We start from the raw sequence: 19,974 nt of genomic DNA on the forward strand, positions 1-19,974 counted from the left end.
GGCTGATGCAAACACCAGTTTCCCACCACCACCTTACTACCCATGTACAGGTTTTTCCACAGCCAAACTTTGCCAGCAGCAGACCAGAGGCCCGGGCCCGGGCCCGGGCCCCACCCAGCCCAGCCTTCCCCGTGCCTGGCTTCTCTCTTCCCCACTTTTTCCTCCCCTAGCTTTTATAGACCCTTACTAATAAGGCTGGCAACTGTTTCTCGTTGCCAGGCAGGCACAGGGCTCTTCAACCAGCCCCAATCCAACCCTCTTGATTGAGGCTGGAGTGGGAGGGGGATGATTAAGCCCTCCTTACTCAGCATCCTGTCACACCCCCAATGAGGCTTAAGGCAATGTTAGCAAGGGACATAATTTAGACCAGCTTTAAGAGTGGAAGCCCTTTCTTCAGCTCCTTTACTGGCACTAGCATCATTGCCAGGATAAATCTGGCTGTAAGAGTACAACACGTACATTTTTATTGCTTAGTCAAAAGAGCATTTTACCTTATTTTTAACAGTGGCTCTACTCTTAAAATGTGATGAAATAAAATATTCAAGAATTCTTCTGGATCTGGACAAAAATAAAAAGTAATAGTAGCATGTTAAAGCACATACAATCTCAAAAACTGTTTTCTGTAATAAAATTAAGCAGCTTTACTCTAATTGGAACAAAAAAAAAAAAACTCCTCCCCAAACATTCAATTTTAGTAGCATCGTAGTTATGTCAACTTATCAGCTGCCACATTTGGGAGCACACAATCCTCAGCTTCATCTACTAAGCACCAAACAGAACCATAAACAGATGAAGGCTAAATCCTGGATAACAAGACTTACAGATGAACAAAGATATCCTACTCCAAAGGGAATTATTTGACCCTGTAAAATTTTATCCTGAGAAGAGGAAAAAAGCTACCACCAGCAGAGGAAATAGAAAAGTAATTACAGTATCTGCTAATTGATGCAAGAAATATCTACAGTGGTAACCATTTTTACTTTGTTGGCGTGTCACAGCCTCCAATTTAATATTGATCAGACCGAGACATCTGCTATCCAGATCTCAATATCAAAAAGAGTGGGGGTGTCTTCTTATCACTCCTAATTGAAGGGATTATTAATTTGTTTCTAGCAGGACCTGCAAAGTGCATGCTACATTCCCAACAGAAAAGAAGGTAATTAGCTGAGTAGTTGAGCAGTGACTGGTCACATCTTGGTAATAAAATATTGGGATTGTTGTTTTTTCATTTTTTTTTTTTTTTTTTTTTTTAATATATTTTATAGCTAATTAGTCTCAAACCTGTAAGTAAAAGTCAGCTAGTTTCCCTCACAACATAGGTGAGTCTTTAGGAAAGACCTGAAAGCAGAAAGGGGAAGGGCCTTATGGAGGAACACAAGGTCATTCCATGAGGAAGGTGCTGGCCTTCCTAAAGAAAGTTCTTTTTCCAGCCTCTCTCATGGTCTGTTTTTTTTCATATCAGCCTTGGACATCCTGGCCGGTGGAAGGAGAAGTTTCCTCTTTGTAATACAGGGAAAGGGGGAAAATCAAAAGCTTGGATTCTGCAGAAATTGCTAGTTTAGGCCTCCTCATTCAGCAGTAGCTAACAGGAGAGTAAATTCTTCAATCCTCATCCCTAAATCAAAGTTTTGATACTATAGTGATGGGTGCTACAGAAAAAAAAAAATCTCTGTATATCGTAACATATAATATGTAATTGATATATATATTTTATATGTAGCAACTACTACATATCTAGAAGCAAAAAAAAAAAAAAAAAAAACCACACCACTCTACAATTACCTTTTTCCTCAGAAGTGAATCCTGATGCAGCTTCAACTTTTTCAAGTATTTTCCTCAATTTCATTATTTTCGTGGCGCACACATATCCGTAACTACATTAAGAAATTGGAGTAATAAACTATTAGCTAAACCTTTTCATCAAGTCACTAGAGAAGAGAGACTTAATAACCAGAGGCTAGAATACAGACTATTTGCTCAAAAAAACTTTATTTCCTTACTGACTTTTATAGTATCTGGCATTCCCCCCATAAATCTAAATGCCAGACCTCTTGTATTCTGCAGCACAATGGACCAAGTTCTTTATCATGGCCACAATTTTCTGTGACAGTGCTGCTGAATTCTGAGGTGCACTGACATTTCTGTGATAGCTTCAAGTAAATTCAGAGTTTTATTAAACATGAAATGGATTAGTTTCTTGTGTTATTTATCTGAATACTAAGTGTTACACAAATTTCAGTTTTGGAATAGTTAAATTAACTTGCACTACCCCACCATATTCAGTATTCACCAAATTTTATAATGACAGTACACAACAGCATTGCAGAAGTTGTTCCAGTTAAGAGTATTTAACTTTTTCCTGAATGCTAAAAACTGTGTTTGACACATGGAGGTGGCTGAAGTTTTGTGAATTAGAGAGGAGATGTGTTTCCTCTTTCTATATTGTGGGAAGGTGTAGCAAAAAAGCCTTGAAAACACTGGGGGTAAGGGGAGACAAAAAAAAAACAAAGAAACAAAAAGCTTTTAATTTTCTGTCCTAGCAATCATCTGAGATGTCTTTGGCTGGAGATAGATTGTGCAATCCGTTCTCAGACCATGGAATCACAAAATACACCAGTGGTGTGCACGTCTTCACTTCTAAGAGTTCAAAATCCAGCATTTTTCTTCAAAAGGAAGAAAGCTAAAACCTTTACAAAGAAGCTATTAATGGTAAAATCGAAGTATAGCTTCAGAACTATAACCATTACTAATTAATTATGTTTTCATAGACCCTTTTCTTTTTTATGGTTTTCATAGACCCATAGTCTTTTTTTGAACTAAAGATGACTTTATAATCCCCACTGCATATTGCTATGCATGTCCTACCGTAACATTTCCTTTGTTCTATGAGCCTCAAACTTCTCATCTCTACTCAATACCTTTGAATTTTGAATTTTTTTAAATACAATTTGCTAAATGATTTCATTGTATGATATACCCACAAAGCAGAATTTTCTGAAACTTTTTAAAAGCAGTTGTGATTGTTACTAATGACTAACGAGGAAGAGAAGAGTCAGTCTGAATCTCACAATCCTAAACAGAAGAGAAATTGAGGCACAACTGTTTTTCATGCCATAAGTATCAAGATATTGGGTAGTTAGAACAACCTATGTCTGTCCAAGTCACCACTGGTGACTACTACCACTTATTTTGTGCCAACACATATGGTTTATCTAAAGCTAGAGACACGTTTGTTTCCAGTTCCAGAAAATGGGAATGCCAATAAGACTATGCAGTCTTACATTTTTTGTAAGATCTGCAGTTACATCAATTAGATTAAAAGTCACCAGTGAGGATAAACCGCTCTGCTTTACAATAGCAGTCCTCAGGAAGGAACTTTTCATTCCCTTGACATAGTATTGCACAGTTGGCTAGGTATTTCTGAAATTTATACTAGACTGGAGACTCATTGGTCAGTTCTGGTACAATGTTTTCTATGCAACTACTTACATCCGCAGAGGATTTACAATCTCTGTCCTTAGCAGCTCTTGAGTTTCACTGTAATATTCTACATCATTCTTTTCTTTTGGTCTAAGTAAAACAGTGTCCAAAACAGAGCTAAAAGAAAACAGGCTGAAAGAGGAAAAAAAAAATTATTTTCATTCTGTAAAATGCTGAGGAACATAACTAAGTCTCAAGACAAACCAATGAAGGCCATAGGAGGAAGTAAAGAACAAATAACCCCACACCAAAGAAAATAAAGGTAAAAGACAAGAATAATGACTGGATACCAATCGAGAATTCAAATTAAACATTTCATGTTAGGAAGTTATTTAACCCGTTCAGTGAATATCACAATGCACAGTCAGGAGCCAATCCAGTCCTGGTGGGTTCCATTCCATTGAAAATAATGTTATGCCACTGTAGGGATTACATGTACAATAGTTATTCCACTATATTCATCTCCAGTATGTAATCATATGTACTGTTCGTTGCACAGCAATAATGCAAAACATTCAATACAAATTAGTACTCTGCTACTCTACTACATTTGTAACATTTCTCCTTCTCACCCACATCTTTAAATTTAGTTGCACAAATTAAAAGAAATAAAAAAAATTAAAACTTACCAGAATAAGGTGGAGTCTAAGTAACAGGAATTGTAATGACCCTGGATACCTTTCTTCTTTCCAATCATGGTCTCTAAACCTTCTTTTTCTGTTTTTGGAGGAGTGTTTTCTTCTACTACTTCACTTAAGTATCCTCCAAAGGCTGAAAATATTTTTTTTTAAAGTTACTTAAAAGCTTCAAAATTTCACCTCCATCAAGATTTTTCTATAAGTGTTTTGTAGACAACATATTGCTTACTTTAAACCATTCTTTCCCTATACCAGAAAGGGAGACAAGGTTGGTGATGTAACATTCTATTGGACCATTTTGTGTTGAAGGAATGTACAAGCTTTCAAACAACACAGAGCTGCTTTTCAGGTCCTGGAAGGAAGCAGTGTGGCATTTATTGTACTATTTACTCTTAGTGAGTGAAACACATTCTACAGCAATGGTGCACAAGTCCTTAAAGCCCCACTGATGTCCCACATTACCACACTTGGGTTGAGCCCACTACACTGGAATAGAGTTTCACCTAGTGTGCATAAATGAATTTCTTCCTAATTTTTACGTTTTATTTAAACCACCTTAAAAAGGTATGAATGTTTAGAAACTATTTCTCTTTGCCAAAACGCATCTAGCACAAGATCAAGACAGTCTGAATATTTTGCATCGAGAGAATATGCCTCCACCATGTACACAAGCACTCTTTTCCATTTTAATAAGTTGTTAGTATTTACATGCCGATTTTTTCCCCTCTCAAAATGATTGAAGGAGAATGGAAGCAGACTTACAGTATCTGAACCAGATCATATATTGCTGGAGTTGCAAATGTAATTGTCTTAACTTGCACCAAGGGAGATTTAGGAAAAACGTTTTAGCTATAGATAGGTAAGCATCGAAACAGGCTTCCAAAGAAGGTTATGGAATCCCCATAATTGAAGGTTTTTATGAACAGGTTAGACAAACGCTTACGTCCTGCCTCAGCACAGAGGACTGGACTAGATAACCTCTCGACGTCGCTTCCAACTCTACATTTCTATAAAACTCGCAGCAAGATTGCTGCTGCCATCAGTAAAGTGAAAAATGCCAAGTGTAATTAAAAACTTCAATTTCCAATACATTTCACAATTTACACACTGATCTTTGTCACATGATACACAAGACCGCAATAAGAAAAAGCTTTAACTTTCTTAAAAATCGTAGTAGAAAGTTTTTTTGCTTTAAAGTCACTGACAGAATAATTCACAGAAAAATGTTAAATTGTGTTCTGTGCATAGTATTCTCACCATCTACTAATCAGATTAAGTAGTGTTTGTACAGTTTTAAATGGTATGTATTCTAGCTGACTACTGAATGAAGAATCAAAATCAGAAATAATGTTACTTCCACATTAGTAAATAATTGAGAGGGACACATTCAATACCTAGAGAGTTGCAGCGTTCAATCTGGTTGGGAACAGACTGCAGTGACGCAAACCTAGAATCTGGCCTGCAGCTCTTGAGTTTAACAAAGAGAGCCTTTTTGGGGGCACAGGTGAAGTATCTAGTTCCTTTAAATGTTCCATCTGTACAGCTGGCGCATTCATCTTCCTGAAAATGAAACAGAGGGGGTTTACCATTTTAAAAAAAAAAAAAAAAAAAAAAGGAAACAGTGCATGCAGAACTACTGTCCTAGAACTCCAATTCCTAGGATTCTGGTGATTTAGGTGTTTGACAAGATATCTATGATAAAGACACCTCTATTCAAGTTTTCAACTTTGCGATGCAAGATTTAGGGCTACAAGTTTGTATATATGGCTTCAGTTCAGGAGTGATTTATTTTTACTTTAGTGATAAGACCAGCAAAGCCACATTTCTCTGTCCTTCAACCCCTCTGCAATCAGATAAGTTTATGGTATTCTCTATGCAGTATTTTTCGCCACCATAAATAATTGTTTGAATTTTTTCATTGTGGGCTGGGGGGAAATATATCAGTGCAGCCTCTGTAACAGTGTAAATATAATTATAACAGGGAATAGAATGATTAAGACTGGAAGATAGCTATTTCAAGGATGCTGTCAAAAGGCGTTAATGACTATTAAAACAGATGTTAGACCTAGTGCAGAGGTGTACTATGTGCAAGTCCAAAGGCCAAGTTTAGCCCATGGAGTCATAAAACACAGCCTGCAGATCATTTGTGACTGCAAATATAGGATGAAAGACAAAGTTAATCAGCTGCAATGGTTTTTTTTGGTGACAAATCAAAATGCACCCCATGAACTCATCTGCCTCCTCTTTAAGAGAGGAAAGATGTTTACCATACGTATACTGCTATGATTTTAACGGATACTTGTGTAAAATTCAATAGAAAATTATTCTTAAGAGGCATCATATTACAGAAAATAATTTAGTTGCTGCACAGTCACAACCAGGTCTACGACTACCATAAAAATATCAAAATCATAACACAAATCTGCATAATTCTGCTGCAGCTGTGGCTTTATTTGAAATTTGTGTAATTGGCCTTGTAAGTAGAACTGGTTGGGAATTTTCTGCAAAATGGCTTGTCAATGACAATGCTAATTCATCAAAACTGAAAGGGGAGGGGAAAAAAAAAAAAAAAAAAAAAAAAAAAAAAAAACACAACACTTCTCCCAGTAACTTTTGTCAGGAAAGATTTCTTGGGACACTCAAATGGGACATGAAAGACTCACGGAGTGGAACCTGGGCTCAACGAATACTCTAATCACTTGGCTATAGAGTCTCTCTATCTAGCCCAATAAATATTATTCATATGAAGTGAAGCCACTCCAACAGGAGAGAGAGAGAGAGAGAGAGAGAGAGAGAAAAACCCACCCAAAAAAAAAAAAAAAACCAGTTGCCTTGTGGTTAGAGCACTCTTCATCTGGCAGAGTAAGGATTTGATCCTGGGTCTCCCATAACCCAGGTGAATGCTAGTTCCTAGTGGTTAGGGCTATTCCGGGGTGGGTGTGTCTCTCTTTTCTCTCCCTTCCTCCCCCCAAAGAAATATATTTGTCCCAGTTTTGTTCCAAAGTAGAGCGGGCCTTGGAAAATCATTTCCTGCTCTGCACTACCAATTAAGTACGACTTAAATCCACTGCTAAATTCAAGTCTCTGAATAGAACTATTAGTTACTGTGACACTATGGTAGCAATCATTGTGCTAATATTCTACCATCTGGTAACAGCCTTCACATTCTGCAGACTATTACAGACAATATTTTATGTAGGTTGTATTCCCTGTCTTTTTAAAGAGAAAACGATGGATGTCCAGTAATTCACAAGTTCTGATGGAGCAGCCAATATAAACTAAGAAACAAATAAAAGGAATTTAAGACTCTTCTACACTACAAAAATGTCTAACTACAACAGTTTTATCTGTAGTACAGAAAGATCCCAACCATCTCATAACTTGGTGATGAAACAAGGCTTTAATGGAGTTATAAAATGATTAAGTCCCATTCAAAAAATTTAAACTATGCTGCACTCAGATCATGTGACTACTATATTTCAGCCAAGCCAAATTACTGGTATTTTGTAGAGTACATGGGCTCTGGTCCTCAGTTACAAAACTATTATTTAAATTGCAGGATAGACAGAAAATAGAACTATAAACAATAAGACTGTGCAATTTGTATTATTTACCAGTTCCAATCCAGCCAATACTTCATTTACTCCTGGTGGCTGACCAATCCAGCGGATTACTCCATAGAAAGGAGGATTCTCTTTAACTTCAGCCAGTGAACCTGCTTCAAGACCATGCAAGTTATTGACTGGCACTACTGTTGATGGACTTTCCTGGGTGGCAGCAATGTTCATATCCCCAATAACTGATTGAACAGACAGAGAGAGGGGACTATGTCCAATAGTCCCATTAGTATGAGAAGTTTTTGTCAGGCTAAAAGGTAGAGAGTGAAATCTGTTTTCGTTAGATAAAGAGTTTGTTGGAGGCGGCTGTAGTGGTGGTGAAGAATGACCGAATCCAGAAGATGGGTCGGCAAGTGATTTTGCAGGGTCTTCAGCAACTGTTAATAAAGAAACGGGAGAAATTAAGTAGCTCGCTCTCGCTTCCCAAGAAAGGCACTGTAGGTCAAAAACAATATTATAATGTAGCTGTGGATAGGAAATGCTGAGCCCAGTTATGATTGGTCCCTGTGCAGGTGCACCAGAAGGTCTTCCCTACTACTACGAGCGAAAACTAGTCAAATTGTAGAGATACTAGGAATCGCTGTGTAGTGAGGCAGTGTGGTTCCCTGCCACCCCGGAGAGGGATGAGCCCCTCCAGACACCAAAATGGGCAGAGCCAGGGAGCTCTGAGACTGCCCCCGAGGGTCAGGCGTTGCCCTGGAAGTATAAAGGCCCAACCTCAGGGCTCACTGGGGAAGCAGACACTAGGAAGGCCAGACGCCTCTGGCATAGCTCATGACTGGGAAAGACCAGTGGCCTGCAGAAAACCTGAGGACTGGCCCGACCTGCCCCGTGCCAGCTACCCCGAGGAATCCCTGGTGCTGGACCCCCATGAGAACACCACCCTGACCCAGGTACTATGCTATTATAGCATATTAGCTGCCATTTTCATTTTACATGAAATGAAATAATTTAGGCCTTCAGCAAAGTTGCGTAATTTTGAATACTAGCTTGTGCAGGAGGAAGGGGGATAGACGCTCTTTCTCAGAAGACGACGTGCATCTGGGGGACACAATTCTTGGATCTTTTTGGCATACTGGGGAAATGTGCTTATACAGTTATACAGTAGTACAACATGACATGTTCCCTTCTCTGTGCCTAGCAGTTCTGTTGGCTGCTGTGGAAGTGAGTACAGGTCTAGCCCTACCTACTCACCCAGGTGTCTCATGCTTCCAGTAGTGTTTGGTGGCAGCGTGTAGAGAGGCTAGCTGGGGCTTGTCTCTCTCCGGGCGGCCAGGAACCACACCGCCTCACTACCTTTGGGCTCTTGCAGGGAATTAGTCTGGCTGCAGGAGTCTTCCTCTATGGTCTTAGTGAAGGTACAAATAAACAGTGAGCCTAGGTCAGGGTGAGGCAATGGTGAGTCAGGCCCTCAGGCAGGGGCTGAGCAGTAACAGTATATAAACAGGCCCAAGCCCTAGGAGCAACATTTCCTGACATCACAAAAACACTGTTCCTTTTGCCTCTAGATTTTTTCCTGTATTTATAGTCAAGTTTGCCAAACTAAGTAAATAGTTTATAACCTCACATCTCTTCCTAATGGACAATAATCCATTTCACAAAGTTATCACTCTAAATTAGGCATATTTCCACTGTTTGGCGAGGAGACTCCACAGCATAATGCAGCAAAGTGCACAGATTTTCTAAGACAGGGTAGGGTACATTAGCAGGCAACTATAGGAAGGCTTAGCCTGAAGATATAGAATTTTCTTACACTGCCAATCTTTATAGTTGTGTCCAGGTGTCACAAATTAAGAAATATGCTATGTGGAATGGCCAAAGCCAAAAAAAAAAAGTTGTCTTAATATACATGTCAACAGGAATCATGGAATGACTTGACAGCTGGCAGTTAGTAACTAGTGTAGTATGTTTCACATTTTCTTGTTAACTATAGGTTATAAATATCTGATTTAGGACATCACTTATCCCCTGGACATATCGTAAGAGTACATTTTGGTTCACGCAGAGACAGGATCTGTCATCTAGTGCTCATGCAGGATAAAGTAACTGACTTGCTACCTGAAGAAACGTAAATAAATCATGAGTAATTCAGTGCTAGATAAATGAGGTCACAAGCAGATGTACTAGTATGATACTATTTATAACTCCTTAGCTGGTCTACGATGCACAACTGGCATTTACAGAGCAAGTAACTTATCCTTTTCTTGTCAGCCTTGTTATGTGACAATATTTAAAAATTGCAAAAAAAACCAAAACTCCTTCATGCTTGTTATTTCCTGGAAATAAGTTTTTACTCACTTTAAATCAGAGAAATTCTCTCAAACAGATTTTACACTGAAATAATAAATGCATTATTTGCTAGGCAGTCAGGAATGATTTAACTCAGTTTCATTTTTAAGTTTATTGACTTCAGTGCCTGTTACTGCTGTATATGCTTTCATTGTAAACCCATGTTTTTAAGCAGTCCCCGTCCCCAGTTTCAGCCATAAGAACTCCTTACTAGATGAAACACACCTGTTATGACCCCAGAAATTGCTTCTAGGGATAGTATAAACTTCTCTAGATTGTATTTGCTCTTAGCTAACAAAAGACAGATTTACTGATTCTACATGCTTTAGGTATTTCCTTAAAATCAAGTGTGCAGTTTCAAGAAACTTTAGAGATACAAAAATGCAAGTATTTTGTTTTATCAAACATAACTAGCTGATTTTGTTGCAACTCTGAACAACTGGTGTACTGAATATGACAATGTTGTGATCCACTTAAAACTGGAGAGTTAAATAAACTTCAGAAGGATGAGTCAGATAAAACTCCTTTATGTACCAGGAGGAGGTTTGAAGGTATCATCCACATTCAGTGATGTGCCTCAACATCATGTGCAACATGTATAACTTGCCCCCATTTACATACAATGAGTTTGTTACAGACCTACTTACAACAGAGTTGAAAAGCTACAATCTTCAAGTTAAGATTAAGTGTATAACACCTCTAAGGCGTGGTGGGCAACCTGCAGCCTGTCAGTGTAATCTGCTGGAGGGCCGCCAGACAGTTTGTCTACATTTGCAAGGCCGCCTGCAGCTCCCAGTGGCCCCGGTTCACTGTTCCCGGCAAATGGGAACGGCGGGAAGTGATGCGGACTGCAGGGATGTACTGGCCACTGCTTCCCACAGCTTCCATTGGCTGGGAACGGAGAACTGAGGCCACTGGGAGCTGCAGATGGCTGTGCCTGTGGAAGGTCAACGTTAAACTGTTTCACAGCCCACCAGTGGATTACCCTGACGGGCTGCGTGTGGCCTGCGGGCCGCAGGTTGTCCACCATTGGTTAAAGGGGCATTCATCAATGTTTGCCATGATCAACAAACACAGAACACCTATTTCAAACAGTTTGATTCCCCCCGCCCCAAGTAACACTCACTTTCCACTGTGCTAATGAACATTTCAGTATAGCCTTATGTGAAACAGCATGCATTTGTATAAAAGGATAACTTATCCCTCATTACCTTCGTCAATATACCATGTGTTTTTTGATTTAGTTTGTGGTTGAGAATCAACTGGAGAGCCATTTAATGTGTAAAAAAATTCAGATCTGTTTCTATTTCCAGGCTCGGAGGTAGATCCTAGAAGAAACAGCATTAATAAAAATCCTGCTTTGTGCTCATTTCATTAAATATCTTGTACACGAGCAATCCTGCCTCCCACTTTCCAGGGGCAGCGAGTACTCCAGCAGCAATGACAACAAAGTTCAAAGCCTGCACTAAGGCAATATAGCTCCTAAAACTAATTTTAATTGTCCAAGCTGAAGTTTTTTTTATATTTATTTATTTAACTGGTTACCCTTTAAATAAAAACACAAAACTATTCAGTTAACTAGTTCAGAGTAGAAGAGCAAACCAAAGTCCAATTCCACACTGAATTCCATGCAGGTAGATCCCTGTGCCCACATAGAGTTACACAGACCTCAATGGACATCCACTTAATGTAGGACTGGAGCCGGGGAGTGGGGATATTTTTTGCAAAATATTCACCTTGCAGATGGTAATTTCACAACTAGGCTTGGATTTTATTTAAAAAATTACTGCAATTTTGACAGATAATATAAGTGTTTATTTGTAAGCATTTTAATTTTAATTTTACAGTTGTGCAAAATTGTGGAGGGGGTTCAGAATTTAACAAAGGTAGACACAGATTCAAAATGTTAGAGCTTTAACATTGTTAAAAGACAAATTATAATATAATGTATCAAAATATACACAGAAAATATTCTTAACCAAAATAATAAATTCTCGAGTAGCATTTTTCTTACTTTTACTTATCTGCAATCTCCAATCAACAGAAGGTTTGTTCTTTTGGGAGGGAGAAGCCAGTGAGAAATTGACATTTACCGAAAAGTAATCTTTCCAAACCTATTTACAACCAACTAACTGAACCTCCAGGAAAACTGAAAAAAAACCACATTCAGCTTTGTATTCTGCTTCTATGCAATATTTTTTTTTGCATTTCCCTGCCAGTGTTTTTTCTTAAGGCCATTTTCATGGAAACAGTTGCTGCTATTCTTCACCTGAAGTCTTTATTATGATTTCACAAAGGACTGACTTCAAGTGTCAAGGAAGAGCAGATGAACAAATAAAATAAAATGCTCCCTTTTCATACAAACATCCCTAAAAATAAAGGAGGACTGTTTTTAAGAAGTAAAATTACTCTCAAGTACCTGTGACCTTTTGCTTACTATGATTGAATAAGCTTTTGTCACCGCCACCTCTTGAGGCAAAGGCAAGTTTGGGAAGTCTCCTGTCCTGTGATACAGTCTCTAGAATAGGCATAGAGGTAGAATTAGTTTTTTCACATAGGTGCAAGCATAACAGAGGTTATCAGACTATGCTTATAAAGGCAAAAAGTAAGTAAGTATAAAACCTTTAAAACCATAGTACAATAAAGCACAGTAAATGTCCCTCTACTACCACTACCAAGAATCAGTAAAATAAAACTGATCAACATTTCTCTTATTAAAAACTTAAGGCCAAAGATTTGAAGCCTGGGTCTACAAGGTCAGTCTTAACAGGTGGCCCGATTTTCAAGAATACTGGACACATGCAGCTCCCCTTGATTTAAATGGTATCAGTGGGTGATCACCATCTTATAGAAAGTGGGGGTTGGATGAGTGGAAATCAGACTGATTTCATGATGAGTTACTCAAGTATGGCTTTTGTAGCCTAAGTTTAGGCACCCAGATTTGAAAGTTTTGGCCTATCAGTTCTCACTAAAATTGGAAGGGATTTTGAGGTAGGTACCTGAAAGTATTCCCCACTTAGTTTTTGAAGTAGACCAGATTTCAAGTCAATGGTACTTTTTTAAAAAGCGCATTTACAAATGTTCCACATAAATATATTCTTGAGGAAGCAGACCTACTATATTTTAATATCAGGCCTTTTATGACGACTACATCTTGGAATAGGGCTGATGTCATAATGAAGGTGTAAGAAACACTTTAATTTCATTGTAAGTTCCCCCCCCCATTTCATTAGTTATATTTTATATACTGTTCCATGAGACATCCTTTAACATTTCAGTCAAGCAATAAGATAAAAACTTGCATTTTGTGACATGTCAATTTTATAATTTACTGCAAGAAGTTAAAGCATGAAGAACCAAAATGTATTTCAGAACTATCCATGGGATTTTTCATGAGATTATGAAATTTTAAGAAAAACAGTTCCCTGCTACTGGAAAATCTACAATGTACACTGCAAAATGAAACTAAATAATAGAACCTTGCAAGACAATATAGAAGACAAGACCCCAAAACAAGCATAACTTTAAATGAACTTATGCCACAATCTAGCTACCTCAGTTTTCCAAAATTATATAAAATTATACACTTGTTAGGCTGTGGTTTGTCTTTGTATGTTGTAATGTCTCATTCTGCATGTGGTCAAAAACCCACTTATTAATTGCAAGCCAATGAAGAACTCTTCCTCCCCCCAAGTATAAGATGTCCCCCGCCCCCACTTTACAGAAAGAGTTGACAAAAATGGAGAATTTAAAAAAAAACAGGTAATGCAACAATTTAGATATAACGCTGGTTGCATTTCCTCCTATTTTATGCACAATGCACTAAATGTAGTTCATTGAAAACAGCAAGTTGTCAGGCAAGCAGAAAATCATTTCTTCTGCGTAACATCAGAAGATTTGGAACATGCAACATATCTTTTAGAGTTCAAATGAAAAAAAAAAAATCCTCATGTTTCTGAATAGTGGTTCATTTACATTATAGCAGCAGAACCCCTTAGGTGTAGTACATTTAACACACTTCAGTGACTTCTGCTGGAGTACATTAGCTTATCTCTGTCCAGCCATCCAAAACATCCCCTGAAAATACTCGGGATTTTTTTGGAAGATTTACCATTTTACCATGATAAAGTGTATAGTGCCTCTTAAGTTCCAACAACTTACCATGACACAAGTGACAATAAAACTGTATTTAAAATATAAAAAGCCTATAGTCATTCCTTTTGAACTACTAGGCCCCAAGTCAGCAAGGCATTTAAAAACATATGCTTAAACTTTAAGCATGCAAGTAACTCCATTAAAATAAACTAGACTACACACTTGTTTAAAGATAGGTAGTCATATTCTTAAATACCTTGCTGTATTTGGGCATTACACAGCAACTTAACAAAACTGAGAGGAACGAAACCTAATTTTTGGATGACTAAAAGGTATAAGCTGTTGTATTTAAGTAAGAGACCACAAATTATTTCTATACTTTGAAGTCCACATTTTAAAAGCAAAAAAACTAGAATCAGAGTTCAAGTGTTATATTAAAATTCCTATTCAAAAGCATAAATATTTGTCGCTAGTAGGAACAACTAAGATAGACCTGCAATTTTGAATACTTATGACTTAACACTGCTGCAACAAAAACATTCTTTACAGATATGTGGAAGTCCTAAGAAACCTATTTTTTGGAGGAAAAACAAAACAGAATCCAGTGCACCCAAGTACTGCAAACTAAACAAATGAGGAGGAGATGTACAGAATGCTTCCATGAGTGGCATTATGTGCCTATGCCATTTCACACCACTCCTCAGCATGAATGTACTGTTGAAGAACGGTTAGAGTGGGGAGAAGGTTATAGTTACAGACCCCAGTTGTGTAATACCGCAACTATGCTAGGCCCCACCCCCAAAAATATTTTCTTATATAAATAATACTTCACCTAACTAAGATTTGTTTGTTACATATTCTAGATCAGGATTTTGATGAGCACAGCATTTTGACCAGAGCTAGAAAAGCCACAATTTGAAAACTGAATTTTAGTACACCATTTGTGAAGTATCCACACAAAAAAGGGTTGCAGTTATGGCAGGTTAGTTTGTTGAACCGATGTGAACAACAAACTGCATACATTCCACAGTTTTAACTTGGATGTTTCAGAAATTACTACCATGGATATTTGCTATTTGCATTGTGTGATACTGGTAAATCATAGTATTATGAAGCTTAGGTCATCCAGTACAATGCAAATACTACACAAGAAATTACTTTGTTCCAGATATTCACAATTGCTCAACACACTCTGATGGATGATTAATAAGAATCTTTTCAAGAATAGGTGCATTGCCACCACCAATACTCAAATATTTATCCCCAAGTATTCATGAGACTATCTGCTTCCCATCAAAAATCCTCCAACTTGAATGTTTATTGCATAAACAGAAGGGGTTGCAAATACAAGGAAAGCTAATCAGTGGGCTATATTTAAAAATGTTAATGCACTTATTTTGCAAATATATACTTTGCACTGATTTACATATTAACTAGCCAGGTGTTTTTTCAAATCCATAAAGCATACCTGGGATAACATCATTGATATGCAAGAGAAGTGTACTTTCTACACTTGCAAAACTGCAAAGTTGTCTTCCATTGTATCTTCCATCCCAGTTCCCAATAGGATTATCCTAAAAATAAAAAATTAAAGATCTTAAAGTATTATCCAAAAGTAGTATTTACAGAATTTAAAAAAAAAACCCACACACATTTGTCCGTTTAGATGCAGGTTTGGCCATATGTGGCACAAAGTGGAAAAATGCAAGGTTTGAAAAATAAATTCTTGCTTAGCAACAAAATTTCAAGTACAGAATTAAAAAAACCATAGTACACCATTCTCAGAATCCATAAATGTTGGCAATAGATAATGTTCTGCTACAATATTTTAACATGCAATAGACGTGATAACAGAAGTGCCTTAAAAAGATAATAAAAATGTAAAAATTATTATTCTTGATTTAATACTCGTCATTAATATAGAAATGCCACAACTGATGTAATTCTTCATGCAATGGCACAATAGGATTTTGCACCATGGAAGACTATTATTCTTTTATTAAGAGTTAAAATATTCCACTTACTTATAACATGTATGGGCTTAAAAAAAAAAAAAAAATCATCAAATCTTACAAGCAATATAAAAATATAAAAAAAAAAAAAAAAAAAAAAAAGATTACCTCTTCCAGTCCACCTCACAAATATTTCCTGTTTGCATGAATGTGCCATCTACTAAGTTCTTTCTGTACTAATAATTAGGTTAGCTAACAAGCACTGGAGCTGTTCAAACTGCTGCTGCTGCTGCAATCAGGAAAGGAAGCACAGGCCAAAACATTTTGCAGGTTCTATCAAAAGCATGGGTATTGTTTATTTTAAGTAAATTTTTCAGAAATTGCTAAGAATAAGTTAAATAAAATGAACATGACAACTAAATTTAGAGAAAAGATTTAGTGTTTTATAGATAGGTAAAGTATTGTTCTTCAAAACCTCAAGTGTTCTTGCAAATACAGACAGACCAAAAAAAAAAAAAATGCAGTTATGCAAACAAACTGGTTATACCAAAATAAAATCCAAAACAAAGAGGAAAAAAGTAATTCAATGCATTTCCCCTAAAGGTAAAATAAATGAAAAATCATACTCACAAGCCAAACCATTAGTTCAATAATACCAAGCCTCATGTGATACCTAGCAAAGCAAGTAACGCAATGGAGGCAACTTAAGACTATTCTGCCTAAAAACTTTGAGTCAAATACTATATTGTTACCTCATGCCAAAAATAGCTGCTGAATGCCATCTATATATGGTCAGTGTTGATTTTCCACTTTCATGTCATTAGCCTCCATCGAAGTAACTTGTAGATACCTGTTTATCTTCTAATTGCATGTACTTTCACTAACACACAGGCAAAAGTTATTAAAATCAGATTTTCTTACCATGTCCACTCCAACAACGTATCCTAAACTTTCGTTTCCTGGTAAGACATCACAGAATATAACTGTCCCATACTCTATACCTTCTCCTATCTTCAGAGAAACCCTGGAGTTGATCTCCAAAGGTGGAAGTTCTACCTGCATCGTGTCAACTGGAGCTGCATAATCACTCTCCAGTTCACTGTCATCATCTTCCACCAACTCTAGTTTGTCCAAGGCAACAAAAACTCCACAATCCTCATCGCATCTGAAAAACTGTTTTCCTTGGTACAGTCCATCAGTAAAGCCTTGACCACGACCTTCTTCCTGGATTTTGGAAAGAGAAACCAAAACATTAAAAAAAGACTAATATTTTTGTAGGGATTATAATTAATCATTTTGGAGAAATTCCAGTAAACAATTAGGACCTGATTCAGCAAGGTATTTTAACAGGGTGAGTAACTAAAAGCACCTGAGCGGTCATATTGGCCAGGGCTATTCATATGCTTAAAAAAAAAAAAAAAAAAGTTAGCTATGTGCTTAAATACTTCGCTGAATTGGAGCCTCATTTAATAAAAATAATAAAAGCCACCCATAAATTGTCCTTGTTGCTAGCTGACTTTAATGTGCTGGAAGTAACAAGGCTGAAAATAGATGCTTTGTATAATTCTGTATTCAATTTTAAAGTAATTGAAGGGCACCCAGACCTTCTGGATGGATGCCATTTTTTACAAATTGAACTATGTGACAAATTTTGTTTGAGCTAATATATCAAGCATGCAAAAAAAACCCCACAAACAAACTTACCAGTAGTTCTACTCCAAAAAATATCCCAGGTAATAATCTGTCTTGTGACAAGGGTCCCCGGAAGCGAACAACTCCAGGAAATTTATCATCTCCCGACCTCAGCTGTACTCTCACAGGTGAGCCAACATCTATGTGCAGGCCTTTACTTAATCGGCTTTTGCTTTTAAATAGGCTGTATCTTTCCTCACAGCTGGAAATAGCCAAAAGCAACTCAGCCAGTTTCTCATTTATTTCAACAACATCTTTCTCATCCACAAATAGGATTGGATACGGTTGTTCCAGAACCTTTAAACCAATCTGCATTTTCTTGCCTTTAGATGGGATATTTCTGCCATGTCCCACAGAAGAACGATCTTGAATAAACTGGCTTATGCTACCCTTGGGTACTTTCAAAAGCTTTTGATTTTGTTTGTCTAAAACACTGCATTCCTGGAGAATCAAATAAAAGATACGCTCTTCCCAATAGGATGAACTGGCTTTTTCTTGACTCCATAAGCCTGAATTCATTGTGATTAAACTTTATAACCAAGCAGTTATATTCAAGAAAGATGATCTGGTGACATAGTTGTACAGGAGTTACAAAGGAAAATTCCTAGAGGATCCAACATTTGTTTAACGATTCTGTGTTGTTAAGGGCTAAATCCAGAACAGAAAGCCTAGGATAAATAAAAACATGATTTAACATCAAGTTTGAGAATCACAGTTAAAATTAAGCACAATAAAAATTCGTTTTAAAATTCAAATCATCATTTTTCACATACAGTAAAACAAAAGTAGTTGGGTGACATTGAAGATAGCTTAAAACAGACACATATTTTTGCAGAATAGGCTTGTGATTATATTCCAGTTACCCTTCTCTAGTGTTTTGAATAAAGGAACTATAAAATTTAAATTCAATGAAATGCAACAACCACATAAGTTAAAAGGAAGAGAGTCTTTAATTTTAAGTGACCAGAAAAAGGCCAAACCAAACATACAATGACCTTTTGAGAAGACTCTCTCCACAACAAATGATCCTTTATGCATTTTAGTGACTGTCCATTTCTGATACAGCAAAAGTATGTGTTATATTAGGTACACTACTGAACATGTATGAAACGTTTTCTGAACCTACCACGTTTAGAAATTGTAAAGTGTATTTATTACTATGAAATGCTAAGTAGTATTTTCACGAAATGAACAAAACTAGAACTTGAAAAGTACAATTTGAAGGATACTATGTCTAATGCACCATTTTTTTTAAATCAAAGCTAATATTTATAAACTAGATCAATTTAGTATTCAACAGTGTCACCTTTCTTAAAAAAATTTAAAATATATCAGCCTCAACACCCTATGGGATGGAATGAAACTGAATACAGAGAAAGGTTACAGAAACACACTTACTTTTTATTGTACAGCCATGTTTTTGGGTTCTCAAGATCAACACCTGAACAACAAATCTGAGGATCATGAGGACTAAACAAGTGGATCATACTTTTCAGTAACAAATATCTAGAAAAGGCCATCCTGGTGCCTAAAAGTGCACTGTACTGCTGTTTAGTAATCCAGAATGAAATATTGACCTTGGTAGTATCTCATTTCCAATGCCAGCAGAACAGAGGCAACTCTCTCAGCTACAGCGGTTGGAAGGGCAATAAGGGAGTAATTCATCCATTTATAGTGGCTGATTTAGACAGAAAGCAACCCTCTGAAAGAGACCTATTTCCTTCTTATAGCTAGGGAAGCCTACTACAGTACAGCCCCCATATAGGAAGGGGTGCACTTGCTAGAAGAACTGCTTCTCTGCCACCTTATGCACACACAAAAGTTTGCTGGGAAGAAGGAAATAAATTTAACCGGCCTTGAAGACCCAAGGTTTAAGATGCAATTTCCTGTGATGTGCAAAAGTAGTAAGAGTAATGAAGAGAAGAGGTCTAACAACAATGAAGACTTACAGTGGAAGGAAGGTCAGGTCTTCCCCAAGAAGCAAGAGAAAGCTGAAAGTTTAATTAAGTTATTTGAGATAGCTCGCTAATGAATAGTTACTGAAATGTGAGAAACATTGAGAGATGTTTTATAATGGGATCTGCCATAAGACACCATATCAGACAGGTTTCAGAGTAGCAGCCGTGTTAGTCTGTATTCGCAAAAAGAAAAGGAGTACTTGTGGCACCTTAGAGACTAACAAATTTATTAGAGCATAAGCTTTCGTGAGCT

At 37.1% G+C, this 19,974-nt stretch overlaps 1 protein-coding gene across 5 annotated transcripts in view; it reads right to left on the bottom strand.

Moving 5' to 3' along the window:
• CYLD (CYLD lysine 63 deubiquitinase) overlaps nt 1-19,974 on the bottom strand; it is a 43,664-nt gene that overhangs the window by 15,905 nt on the left and 7,785 nt on the right. For 4 of the 5 annotated variants that reach the window (XM_043494961.1, XM_038368161.2, XM_038368162.2 and 1 more), the window contains 11 exons: nt 17,776-18,431; nt 16,993-17,295; nt 15,588-15,693; nt 12,444-12,542; nt 11,236-11,352; nt 7,733-8,112; nt 5,513-5,678; nt 4,110-4,251; nt 3,490-3,612; nt 1,783-1,874; nt 492-558 (listed from right to left, as the gene is read on the bottom strand). In XM_043494961.1, the coding sequence (XP_043350896.1) occupies nt 492-558; nt 1,783-1,874; nt 3,490-3,612; nt 4,110-4,251; nt 5,513-5,678; nt 7,733-8,112; nt 11,236-11,352; nt 12,444-12,542; nt 15,588-15,693; nt 16,993-17,295; nt 17,776-18,282 (2,102 nt within the window). In that variant the 5' untranslated portion in view covers nt 18,283-18,431. The remainder of the gene's footprint in view (nt 1-491; nt 559-1,782; nt 1,875-3,489; nt 3,613-4,109; nt 4,252-5,512; nt 5,679-7,732; nt 8,113-11,235; nt 11,353-12,443; nt 12,543-15,587; nt 15,694-16,992; nt 17,296-17,775; nt 18,432-19,974) is intronic. The other variant, XM_038368164.2, reaches the window with a different exon arrangement.

The sequence above is a fragment of the Dermochelys coriacea genome, chromosome 12 (genome assembly GCF_009764565.3).
Source record: "Dermochelys coriacea isolate rDerCor1 chromosome 12, rDerCor1.pri.v4, whole genome shotgun sequence".
NCBI lineage: Eukaryota > Metazoa > Chordata > Testudines > Dermochelyidae > Dermochelys > Dermochelys coriacea.